At 41.6% G+C, this 13,701-nt stretch overlaps 1 protein-coding gene across 1 annotated transcript; it reads right to left on the bottom strand.

Moving 5' to 3' along the window:
• Window positions 1-205: 205 nt before the first annotated feature.
• Window positions 206-12,201, bottom strand: bmf2 (BCL2 modifying factor 2). Its single transcript, XM_041065178.1, has 4 exons — window positions 12,081-12,201; window positions 8,723-8,968; window positions 7,209-7,426; window positions 206-3,887 (listed from the first exon to the last, which is right to left on the bottom strand). Exons 2-4 carry the CDS (start codon window positions 8,943-8,945, stop codon window positions 3,771-3,773), a joined length of 558 nt encoding a protein of 185 aa, XP_040921112.1. The 5' UTR covers window positions 8,946-8,968; window positions 12,081-12,201; the 3' UTR covers window positions 206-3,770.
• Window positions 12,202-13,701: the final 1,500 nt, after the last annotated feature.

The raw sequence follows: 13,701 nt of genomic DNA, 5'->3' as shown, positions 1-13,701 counted from the left end.
ACACAGCCAATGCTTTAATAAAAAACTGCTACATCTGGACTGGGTCTCACTTCATAGGACACATGAATGTGAAATCCTTGAGACCACTCTGAACGTAAAGAAAGCAATGTGAAGACAGAACAAACTCCCTGTTCACACAGCGTGGGAGTCTGAAATAAGTTCCACTGTTCAGTTCATGTATTAAAAGAGATATTGTGGTTTTCACTCCATTAAATTACATTCAAACCCTTAAGATACAGATTTTTTTTTTTCAGGAATGTTGGACATGCATTTTTACTCCATTTACATATATCGAAAAAGCCCTTGAACTGAGAGTGACACAGCAGACTTGGCAATATCCAAAATTAAAAATGCCACAACATTGGAAAAAAAAAAGCAATCATAGAAAAGCAAAAAAAACCCTAAATGTCATGTTGTTGTAGTTCTTTCTTTGTCTTCTTACAAAAAGGTCTGGAAAAATTTTGCTTAAAAATGTTTTTTTTTTTTATAAAGATAGCAACAATAGCTGTGTCAAATTCATGTCTAATGTATAAAAACACCAAATCACAGCACTTGACAGTAAAGATGCACTCTTTCTCGGATATTCAAAAAACTGATCGAAGAAATTTGATATTAAAGACACTGAAGGCTGAACAGATAACAAATGTTTCACTTGAGTCGGGGTTGAAACAGCGACTGGTAACGACAGGCTCAGATCAACGCCGCACTGACCGAGTGTGCTGTTCAACCCATCTCACAAACAAATAATACTGGGCACCATGGTGGCTCATTCCTCCTTCAAATGTAAACCCACAGCCCTACTAGATTGTAGATAATAAAGCACAAAAAAACCCAAACGAGCTAGGCCGATCCAGCATATTACAGATCTTAAAAAAGTTTCAAGAATCTAGAGGGGAAGTTCAGCACAGGAGTAGAAAGAGAGAGAGAGGCGCAAAATACAGTTTACAGGTTTAAAAAAAAAAAAAACTTTTTTTTTTTTTTTACAGTGCACATTGACTGCAAACAGTCGCTTCTGATATTGAGATGGTTTTGCGAGGTGAAACCGTTCGCCGTTCGTGCTGAGAGATGTCAAAGGTTGAGCCTGTGCCTCGTGAGCTGATGTGAGGGATCAAACGGATTCTTAGTTTGTGTCGAGGCACGACGAACGCGCTGTACTGTTTCTGCCAACTCTATTGTATGTTGATCTCACAGAGCCCGAGTGAAACAAGAGCTGTGACCGGTGACTTTGGGTAGTTATGCCAAGTGGTTGATGATGATGATGTGGCAGGTCTGTTACTCACAAGGCACGTTTTGTACATTTGATTGTCTTGTTGTTCACGTGATTTGTAAAGACTCACAGCCATTGGTGTGAGAACGCACGAGGCACATGGCTTTAGTCCAACCTCCCTACACACAGGCATCAAACACACAACTGAATGCACATCAACAGTAAAAAGAAAAGGACTGTACACACTGAGATAGCATCTATACAGTAGCACTGAGCAAATATACACAAAATAAATTAGAATAAATTATCTCAAAGAAAATAAAACAAAATGTTCTCAGTAAGGACAGGGAGTAGTTAAACATGACGTTTAAGGAATAGAGGAGAGAGAGAGAGGATGAAGCTTTGGACTGCAGACCAGAGAGTGCGTCACAACTTTCTGAATTGGCTCAGCGTTCAGTGCTTGCAGGAAACAAACTTTTGGTTCAGCTACTCACATAGTTAAAGAATAAAAAAAAAAAAAAAAAAATCTCCCGACAATCTGTAGCACACTTCCACATTGGTGTTGAGGGAAACCGCTTTGGAAAAAGTAACAAGTCTATTGAAACTTCTTTGCTTGTTCAGCGACGCAAACCACAAACGACTAAAAGCATCAGTGGAGTCCTCACTCAAAGGCAGATTTTTAGAATCTCATAATAAGCGTCATGTGATTAACATGGTTATTAACTACTCCCTGATGAAAACATAAAGCAGGAAAAAAAAAACCCATCAGTGTCTTCAAAAGGTCATATCATGAATCTACAACAGACTGAAATAACACATCAAATGAGGAATTTTTAACATCTCGTTTAAAGTCTTTTAAGACTTTTTCCTTGATAAGCCTTACATTGAGAAACAGTGGCTGTGTCATTGCAAAATGCTAACATAGCAGTTGTCGCACAAGGATGTATAAACTTTCTCCTCCACCCAGATGTGTCTGTGTGTTCGAAAAATGTTGTTTTTTTTTTAACTGTACAGAAGCTGCTTTTACTAAGTTCTCAGTGAAGCTGAATGTACAACCGGCAGTTTGGTGAAAGAAAGCACTTGAATAAGAGGTTAAACTTGGGAAATCTCATACATGTGATTAGCACGTCAGACTTGAATCAGTGCTTGAAAGATTTACACCTGGAGTGAAATAAAATAAAAATGCATCTCTGTAACTTTAACCCAAAACATGTCTGTAACAAAGATATTTGTAAGGAGGCGTATTTCACGGACAGCACAGTCGTATTTTGGGAAATGTCCTTCTATGGATGTCAGTTTGATTGCAAATGCAGCTGATCCCTAAGATTTTACTTCCTTCCACTGGCTTGAATATTGCTCACCCCCTAAAAATGCTGATAAATGTCATCTCCCCCACAGGCGACCCACGATGCAGCAAAGGGCAAAATTGCGATTGTCAATCCAGCCAGAGAAAGAAATCCTGAAAAGCTTTAGAAAAGGGTGAAGTTTATCCAAAGCCTTTCAGCTGTCTGATTGTTTCCAGTTCCCTGATCGTAATCCCACAGAGGAGACTTGATTGACTTTGTGCTTATTTGGTTTCACAATTACTGCACATTTTGGAAACAGTAAGCACACACTCCCACAAACAAATGATCACAAATTGAAAGAGTAATCACGACTACGATGTCAGGTCTTGAAGTTGCGAGACTAAAATCTTCAGTACACCTAAATTCAAGTATACATGCGTTTATCCTTTAAAACAACAAGATCTGAATCTACACAGTGGGTCGTTAGGCCACTTCTAATAACATGGGTGGTGCTGGAGATGGAGAGGCTGATGGATGACACCAGTGAAAAGACACAGATTCATATAATGTCCCTACGTCTACAGTGGAAGCTGATAAAACACGCATCTAAACTGACCAACAGTGCAACACCAGTGTGTAACACTGCCACAACGTCATGACACCCATTTTCATATTAGCCAGTGTGGAACAGTAAAGGATAAGTACAGGGCTTATTTTTTTTTTTTTTCTGAGAATAAATTAGAAATGTGCCTCGAGTCCTCAAGGTTTTAAGTCAGTAACTTCAGCACAGAAATGTCCACGTCCACAGTGTTTCGCCAAAAAAAGTGGCCTAATGTTAAAATTGATCTCTTTCATATGGTATCCTTGATGCATAAGAGCATGTACTGTGGCAGGAGAGAATAAGGCATTCCCTGGACTGATGGAGGTCCTTCAAGACTTGAATTACCAAAAAAAAAAAAAAGAGCAGTTTACTGTACAAAATAGGTAATCTTACAAATATTTCGAAAATATCTCTTCAAACACAATGGCTTCTTCTTGGAGAGGCGGGAAAAAAAACTAAACAAATCAGCAAAAATAAAAAAAAAAAGGAAAAAAAAAAATTTGTATTCAGTCTCCGTCCAGCGGTGACCAGTGTTTTCTTCATCTCATCTTCATATTCAATTAGAAAACAAAATCCAAACCCGTGTTCCATCTTACAGTGCCATCGCTAAAAGTCTGGTCCCTTGTTTCTGCTGAGGGAAAACAAGGGCCGAGGCAAGGGCCAGCAGGAAGTCCCTTCATCTCTGCTCTCCTCTCAGGCGGGGGATGAGAGCCTCTCTTGGAAAGAGAAAGCCAAACAGAGCCATCGTGAGCCGCATCCAGATGGGCAGGTTTTGCCTCTGGTGCCTCATGAACTAGAAGGAGACAGAAAAAAAACAAAAAAAAAAACAGGAGACATGACGTTATTAGCACCAAGGAGGTTTAAAACTTCAACACGATAAATCACTGAGCTTGTCAGACTTTCATTGGTTATGAAACACACTGTACACCATCTGATTTCGTCATAACAGGTTTCTGAGGTATAGGCTTGTGAACTGTGGTAAACCCTGTGAGCCAAAACCATATGACCAAGAAGAGCTGAATGTTTCCACAACATTTGCTTGTGTCTAGCAAACATGTCTGTCACACGCACATCCTGCACGACACTTCTGCAGAATGTACAGTATCGTGATGTGGCTCTCATTCCCAGACAGACATTAAATGTAACACTGGTTTATTAAGATGTTTTCTTTCTGATGAAAGAATGAAAATGACCAGGATAACAACTGTAAAACACATTTTTAACCCACAGGAGCTGCCACTCATCTCCCCCTCAGGTTTTTTTTTTTAATTTTCTTGTTAATTGTTGCACTGATAACTTCTAAACAAGAAGCTCAAAGTGAAATGCTTTCAGAGAACATGCTGCATATTTCATCACAGCTCTCTTGTAATAGCAAAGTCAGCTGAATAATTACCAAAACAAAGCAAAGCAAACTGAAGCTGCTCCCACCCGTGGAGCTGCCTTGTCCCAGCTCTGTCATTTTCTATTGGGGTGTGTAGCCCTTGTGGACTACAGACAGATGAAGGGATTCCTGCTGCATCCTTCCTATCTCCCCTCTCCCCCTCCTCGTCTCTGATCCTGCACAGCTCCCACTGGCTTTCTGAACAGTTGCACTCAGATATTGCAGCCTGTTGCATAAGCATTCTTGTTACGATCTCTCTCTCCCTGCTCCCTCCATCAAGGTCTCTACCAGCCAAGCAATCACAGTCTGCCACAGGCTATTTGATGCAGAACTAGCACAGCTGAACTGAATTGAACCAGCACCACTAAATGTAACCCTAATTGTCCTTAATTGCCTTAATTCTACACTGCTGTGCTTATTTAAACAGTACCCTGGTTTGTTCCACATGAGGCTCATCTTTCTGCTCCCATTTGCGTAGGCAGAGGAGAATAGTGTGTGTTTTTTGTTTGCCGTTTTTAGGTTAATGCCTCCCGCACAATTAAGGAAACTGACAATGTGCACTTTTGCTCTTTGACTTAATGTTAGGATGGGTTATCCTTTTTTTTCTCTTGGATTCGAGTATTAGTATTCAATTGGTCACAAAAGCAGTCAAAACTGACATTTAAGACTCAAGCTACAAATACACTGTGCTTCACATAAACACAAACCCACACATTAGCCCACATTGGCAAACTTCTGCTTGGAGAAACAAGTGAAAAAGCCTAACAATAGCAGCAGGGAGGATAGAGAAAAGTGATTGGATATCATAAAGGATCACTTGTGATTATTCTCCCTTTGGAATATTCCTACTACAGGCGCTATCAGATCCTGCAGGATAAAAACCAGCCCGAGCGCAGACAACAGACAAAAAAGAAAATTTTCTCTCTTATCTCTGTCACAGAGTTATACACGCAAACCAAAACACACTCACACACAGGCACACACACACACACACTGAGGCAGTCAGCGGGACAACTGAGGTATTGTGGCTAGCCGTCATGTTACTGGCTGCGTCTATAAGTGTGTGAGTCAGACTCTATTTTTAGACGAGCATATAAACAGCCGGCCAAGTCTACCCAGACACAGACATGCTGCTCGCTCCTGTTCGTGACAGTCACATCGATCTCACCTGCTCTTCCTCAATTTTAGTAAAGTCTTTGTCAAGCTGTCTAACCATATATCACTTTTTTTTCATTCTATCTCTCACTTTTTATTTCTGTCTTCCTTTTTTTTCTCTTTCAGTTTCTTTCTCCTTCTTCGTCTTTTTGTTCGTCGAGTCTCTCCTACTCTATTAACCACATAAGTGGTGAAGTGCTTTTCAAAACTTATCAACCACACCTTGTTGTCAACACAGACCCCATGGCAAAACAGTCACGGCAGCAGCTGATAAGAAACTCTATGGCCCTCCCAGTATATTTGTAATAATTAACTAAGTCCATGGTCGTGACCGGTGCAAATTCAGACTGGTAACTGCTTTTTAAACACTGATACAAGTAGCTGCCTGACCTGTTATCAATCACACTGTGATACCAAACATCTTGTCATCCTTGCTGCGTTCAAGGTACAGCTGAGATAAAGTCTAATGGCATCTATGCGACTCTGACATAATTCCTGCCGTGTTTCCATGAGGACTTTTTTTTTTTCTAGACACGCACAATTAACTGCACATCATGAACTACACAAGGCATGTGTGCTTAACTATTCCCCTCGGGAGCTTTGCAAACAGTGCGTCTCCATGCTCAATTCCCTTCATCATCCCTAAAGCCTTCACAAGTCCCAAATTGCTTCATGCTACATGTGGTATGTAAAGATTCTTGTCTGCTTTCAGGTTAAGGATACTAGTAACAAACAGACATTTTTCAATTTAAAAGTCTGCTTTCATGGTGGATACTGGTCAGAAATGGGAGAGGGCTATTTCATCTGCTATTTCCAAAAAAACATCAGGAGCATTCAAACACATTGGGGCATGGATTTCACTCATTTTCTTTTCTTTTTGATTTATAGACCAGGAAATGTACCCTTATATTCTTATTGACTGTAAATGACGAGGTATCAGTGCTACTGTGATACCAAATAGGCAGCATAGTCCAAAACCCTCTGCCCAGACCGAGGTACTGTTTCAGAAGGCAAAGATGACCTTGACCACAATACTAAACTGGTTGTAAGTTGTATGCATGTGTGTTTCTTGGTTTTAGTATTCTGTATGAAGTTACTAAATCATGCCTTATTAGTGAGTTAGGATTTTTCCTTCAGCGTATCCAAGAAAGTGGCTGAATCACTGCACAGACTATTTTTATCCAGTGTGGGTTGTAGCCAGTCCAGCTGGCTAAATGTTCTTCCCCTTTCTTCTCGAGAGTGAGCCACAAATTGGCACAAGGTAGCTTTGATTCGTGTCTCTCATCAAGTAAAAGCTGAAACGCGTAAATAGTTCACAAGTAACACACAACCTTTTGATCTGAAGTCTACAATATACAGTTTCAGTCCTTGCAGCACATTGGACCAAGTGTTCCTTGCTCACTATTAGAGAATTGAGTCAGTAGGTTGGGTATCCATTTATACTTTGAGGTAATGTAAGGCCGCTTGTATTCATGTTGTTTACACTTTCACGCTTTGTGCTTAACAGAGCATACAAGCTCAAAAGCTGGTTGTAAGATCATTTAAGGCTCCACTTTACTGCTTGGGATTGAGACTTACCAGTTCAACGTGATCCTGTTGGAACTTGTCTCCGATCTCCCGAAGTTTACGGCCAATTTGCGCCTCGACGCTCACCCCTGCCTGCTCCCCGGGCCTCTCTGCCATCCTGTCATCTTCCTCCCCTCTGCCCTCCTCCTCCTCCTCTTCAATCTGCCTCTCTCCCCGGTCCTCCATAGGCTCAAACTGAGCAGGGAAATGTGAGCGTAATCCAGCGTTGCCTAACAGGAAAACATCAAGCTTCTTAAAAATTGTGTCTATAATACTAAGAAACTGTTGTTGTTGTTGTCAGTGCCAAGATGAATACAAGGCAAAGATACATCACTGAGCAGCAGTATTCAATTTAAGTAGGTTTTAGTTCAGTAAAAGAACTAATGTTTTCCTTTTTGATCTTAGAGCAGACAGGGAAAAGCCTCAGAGAACACTGTGGACAGTCTTAAGGTCACACAAGCAATCTTGATTACAATTAATGGCCTCAAACACAGCTGTGTCTGGCCAGCTTGGTCAAATATACTGTATCTAATTTAAACTGCTGCCATAATGCTGGCAAACCCAAACAGGTTTTATCAGATCTTCTCGTGGCAGGGCAAATTACAAGGTAGGCACTCGAAGTACAACTGAAGAGTCCACAAACAAGAGAGAGAGTGATGGTAGGCGGAAAACTCAAACACCTTATTAAATCAACAACAGCCTCAGTGAACTGCCGCCTTTCTGTGGGCTGTGTCACTGAGTTTACTCATTGCCTCTAGCATGCGCATCTGCAGTCATGCCACTTGGAGAGAAAACAATTGTTTTTATGTGTTATCACGTGTGCAGAATGCCTTGCTATTCTGCCTCACGCAAGACCATAATATGTCTCAGAAAAGTGAGCAGCCTGGACTGTGTTTGGGAGAAGAAGTGGCACAGAGCCAAGTGCATGACATGCATTACTGGTTAGATTACAATGAACGGCGAGGTAATAACAGTCCATGGTGATTATGTATTGATGACTTTAAACCCAGAACAACATGTACCTCTCACACACTGACACTGGGTCAACAAACAAACAACACTCTACTTCAACATTCGTTGAATTCAATTAGGGTGATGTCACACTGATTTGATTAGACATGGGAAAACAATATTGGATTGAAAAAAAAACACCAATGGACATATTAGTGTGGATATTTACCTTTATGTAAGTATGAAATTATTGTTTGTCAGTTTTTTTATTTTTCCACGAACTTGCAAATTTGAGGTTTGAGGCTAATGACCTATTTAGAAAAAATTATATTTTAATGATAAACGAACTACACATTTCTTTGAATGGGATGTTTCTCAAGTTCTTAGCATGCATATTATGCTACAAGGGAATCTCTCAGTTACACGGAAAATTAATTTCTAGGCTTGTCTGTTTTGTAGTAATGCCTGACTAATAGGGTGAGGTTATACTACATCACTCAATGCTGTACACTCAGTTTCTAAATCCGTAAGCCCAGATCACTTCAGGTGGTTCAAAATATCTCATCCCTCCTTACCGTGAAAGGGTATGCGAGGCTGCCAGTGCAAGCTGCAGGGCAGCGTGTTGATGCTGATGTTGTTGTTGTTGTGACTTTGCGATGTGGGCACGGCAGCGGTGACGGCAGCAAGGGCCTGTCCGGCTGCAATCGGTGAGGCTCGGTCTTCGTATTTGACGTCCCTAAAGGACGTTCCCCAGAGCTGCGAGATGGGCTGTGACATGTCCTCCTCCTCATCATCCATCCGACGCCTCAGCGGTAAACTCCCTGGAGAGAAGAAGGGGACACGAGGTGGAAACTTTAGATTGAGGTGACAAGTATGTGTGTTTGAAAGCGTTTTGAGAGGGTAAATACTGTGCCTGACTCATACTTATGTGTTTATGATTTTGGGCTCGTTGGTAATTTGGGTGTGATTTGTTTCAAGACCAAACAAAAACTGCCAAATATCATCCTGTTATCAGTGGAAACTTTTCCCTCTGGCAGATGGAAAATTATCTCACCCGGTCTACATTAAATGGAAATAAATCATTAGACATTATAATACCCTCTAAGAGGCTTATGTTGTGTGAGGTAATACTGTAAACAAACAAGGAGAGATGAATCGCCTCAGAAGCACAGATGGATCTGGCAATGTAAATCCATATGTGCAGAAGGACGATAAACATACAAGAGGCCAGATGCAGCTACAGCCATCTTCTCTTTTTTTAGCACAGAGATGAGTAGCAACAGGAGCCAAATGTATGGAAACACCCTGAGTAGGGGGGACCCGGTGGGCGGCTAAAAATGCTACGCCAGATTTGCCACCCTCCTGCAGCTGATTTTGCCAAGCCATTCTTGATAATGAGCCAAATTGTAATTGAGTGCCAAAAGATCCACCGGAGAGGCTTTTTTCTCTCAGAATTATCTTAATCTGGAACAGTGTGCCATGGGCCAGTGCACAGTCAGGGGATTAGGTCCCTCCTGCGCAATTTTGCTGCTCTACATTAAGACCTATGTTCACCTTTTCCTCTCTCTAAACCACACAATCACTTTATAGTCGCCTGTCTACTATATCAACACATACACACACTCAGTAGCAGGTGGTGAGTGTGAGTGAAACCTCAGTGAAACCAAAGTTCTGGCTAGACTGGCATGTGCTGCATGCAGCAGCCGTTTCATGAGGGAGATAACGAGTTTCACTCCATCCTCCAATGTGCCTGCTGAAAGCAAACATTTGCACTCTCTTCCTTGTTGGCCACATGCCACAATCTGAACTACTGTTTCATCTTTTTGTCAAGGGTGTCCGTCTTGTGCTTTTGTTGTGCAAGTGGAGACAAATGGGCTGGGTTGACTGGTAAATGAAAAAGCTGAAACTGGATACGCTGGTATTGTGTTTACTGAGCGAGGCGGCCAGTTGTATAACTCTTAGTGAAACTGTCCCTTTGCATGATGTCATATCATATGGAGTCAAAGGAGGAAACAACATCTTGAACAGCTGTAGAGTAAAAACTGTGGGACCACTTCCCCAGTGACTTGAAAGGGATATTGTATGTAAATCAGACTGTCTATTTAATGGTAAACAATAAATACATTATTGACCCACAGACCCTATGGCCTCCATGGTTCCAAGGGCATTTAAGTATGAAATTGGTCCATTTTGCCAGTGTGCGCTAAGTAATTGTGCATTACTGAAATTCAGAACAGCCCAAATTTGTATTAACCTCTCCTCCAGGAAAGGTAAGTAGTAGATTTATTAATTCTATCCAAGCAGTGGGGCATCTCTGGGCAGTAAGTTTCACTGAGATCAAATGTGCACTTGTGTTGTGTAGCAATGTGAGCCCTGTCATGAATTTCCACTGACAGTCAACAGAGGTCTGGCAAGATTACCATAGTGTCAGACACATAAAAAAAATCAAACATAGACCAGGAGACACACAGAAAGACATCACATCATACACACATACACACACACACACACAAAGTGCCTGGGGCTGCAGGGAGGCCTGGCAGCCACCACAGTGCCGGTCAGAGCCTCAGAGCTGCAGAAGAGAGTGGCTCCCTCTGCTGCACCATCTGTGCACCAGGCTCTCCTCCATCCTCGGGCTGAGGGTGCAGACAAGGTGAGCTCTGCTGCTATTTCACCTACTGCCTTCATGTGGATATCAGTGTGCAAATGACATGCTCCAATAAAGTCATGAACCCTGCTTTACCTATCAGCGCAAGAGAACAAGAGCTAATCCAGCTAAATGTTTTGTATTTGTATGGTGAATGATGTTTTTGTCGTAGGTTACCACGGGGATGCAAAACTGTTGTAACGGCACAACAACAATAATAATAATAATAATAACTAACTAGAATTTTGATCAAGTTGTTTCAAAATGTTAATAGGTGGGCTCCGGACGACCACCGGACATATGCTGCATCTTTATCCGCATCAGGGAGCACAATGCCCTGGGCAGCTCGGTGCGTAAACACGCCAGTTCCGACCGCTCATCACTGTAGACACAGAATCCACAACCTGGCAGCACTCCTCACGGCTTCTGGTGAACAAACTGTCCAAAACAGGATGCTGACACATGGCACTACTCAATAAAGATAACATCTACAGCTAAAGTTGAGAATTTTTCTCCCTCCCGGTTTTCTTTCTTTCTTTTTTCTTAGCTACAACTAATGCCTGAGCTATGGCTCTTTTTTTTTACTCGTAATGGCGATAACAAACAAACTGGTAGTATTTCAGAAATATGCAGGACCGCCTTATAACTGTTACTCGCTCTGCTGCCACTATCCTCCGCTGCCACTTTTCTTTTCACTTCGCCTGACAGCTCTTCCCCAAAACAAACACCTCTGAGCTACGAAAGCCGCTATGTTCACTCACTCGAAGCAGATATTAGCTACTAATGCGGGAAACAAACAATAGGACAGTCCATTTAAACTGTGGCGTTAAGCCGTGCTAATTAGCTGTAGTTTTGTGTAAAAACCAAAAAACAAACTAACAAAAAAAAAAAAGAACTACAGACCAACGGTTGTGCCTCAAAGACCGGGAGAACATCAGCCGGGACGTTGAGAATGAATCCACGCGCAAGAGGTGTCGGACTGAACCCGTCGCTTACTCACTTGGTCCGTTGAAACTAAAGAGAAAAACCTCACTGATATTCAGAGCAGGACACGGAGTGCATCTATAAACGCTCTCTGCCACATTTGCTCTCTGCCACAGTTGCCACCAGCCTGGTGGGTCCGCTCATCTCGTCTCTGCCCGGGCATGCCCCGAGCTCCCCGCATGTTTGTTGACAAACTCCCACAAAACAGCTTAGAGCACGCGCGGCGGCGGCGTACCGACACAATTCCTCCGTTTGAATCTGAAGAAGGTAAAAAAAAAAAAAGAAACGACGGTTACACTCACCGCCAGCAAACGCTCTTTCCGTTGTGATCGGTGGTATCTTGACAACCTGCTGGTACCTTGTTTCCTACGGACTGTGGTGATGCGACCTGTATCCCTCTCTGCATTACAGCTACTCATGGATGTTTGCTGAGTAGAGTAGACCGATTGTTTTTTTTCTCCCCCTGTATCAAAACGGTCCGCCCTCACGGCCGGGACCCGCCCCCTCTCACTAACGTAAAAGGAACAGAGTCACAGCCACACAGTTGTTATGCAAATACAGCAGACTGAAAGGATATAAAATTCAGTTATTGCTATTTAAAATCGTCTCACATTTGTATTCTAGCAAATGGGTCGTGGTGGAGTGAGTGCTCGGATCGTTTACTTGAATAAAAGTGGTAATACGTTACTTTAAAATACGCCTCACATCAGTAAAAGGAAATGAAGTAAAAGCACTGATGCTGAGAGATGGCCCCTGTGAATCTCACACTGTTTTATTTTATCATCAGATTATTTTAACTGCTAATGTGTAAGCAGCACCTTTTAAGCATATTAAGCATATTTGTATAATGTTGGGTATTTTCATCAATTACAATGCATCATATAAGCTAATTTTATGTTTTGCATGCAAAATCTTAATTTGTAGTGGCCTAGCTAGGCCATACCTCTCAAGTAAACAGTACAAGGTTTCCCTCTGATTTTCAAGTATAAAGTGACATCAAATGCTTCAGATTACTTAATGTAATTGATACTGAGCTACAGCCACACCAATGCAAATGTGCTGATGTCATCTTTTGCCAAATGAATGTATCATTTGCCCTTTTAGTGTTTATGTCTGAATTATTTAGCATTTAAACTTAAACATTTAAAACTGCAGTTAAAGCTTTAAACTGGTCTTTGCAGAAGACGTTGCGCTTATGATTTTGTTGTTGAGGTGGGGGAAAAAAGAAAGAAAAAAAAAAAACATTGTGCTTAGCCCTTTAAGAGAACAGTCCTCCTCGCGACCACAAGCTGGTGACACGCCGCGGGCCAATCAGATGGTTTGTTTTGGTCCCGCCTTCTGCTTCGTGTATCTTGACACGTGGAGAGGGAAAAACACAAACCCAGATCAGACATGTGATTGCTTTCAGCGCTCAGCTCAGCTGATTGGGAGCTGCTGCTAGATAGAGCGATTGCACCCACCCAATTGCTGGGGTTGTTGTGATGATGACTGGTGTACTGTCAAGGCAACAACTAGATCCACAAATGCAGTGGTCACACAGGCATGTCACAAAGTGTGTCCCTCTATAGCGCATAATATTTTATGTTTGTATCATGTAAACATTATAAAAAAAACATTTAATATGTAATATATGTTATACATAACATATAGTGGTGCAATGAAACTAAGTGCATGTATTTGTGTATTGCACTTCAGTGCAATTTTGAGTCACTTGAACTTTGGGATTAGGATTTTACATACAAAAGATATGATTACCATATAAAATACAATGCATCTATACATAACATATATACAAACATGAAGGAGGCCACTTGCTTTCTGCATAATGAATGTTTGCACTTTTGATACTCTTCAGAAAATTAGCTGATAATGAGGCTGTGCTGTTATTAAAGTTGTACTGTTATTAAAATAACAACATAACAG

This window comes from Toxotes jaculatrix, chromosome 19 (assembly GCF_017976425.1).
Source record: "Toxotes jaculatrix isolate fToxJac2 chromosome 19, fToxJac2.pri, whole genome shotgun sequence".
NCBI classification, from domain to species: Eukaryota; Metazoa; Chordata; class Actinopteri; family Toxotidae; genus Toxotes; species Toxotes jaculatrix.
This window is presented reverse-complemented; position numbering and strand designations above follow the sequence as displayed.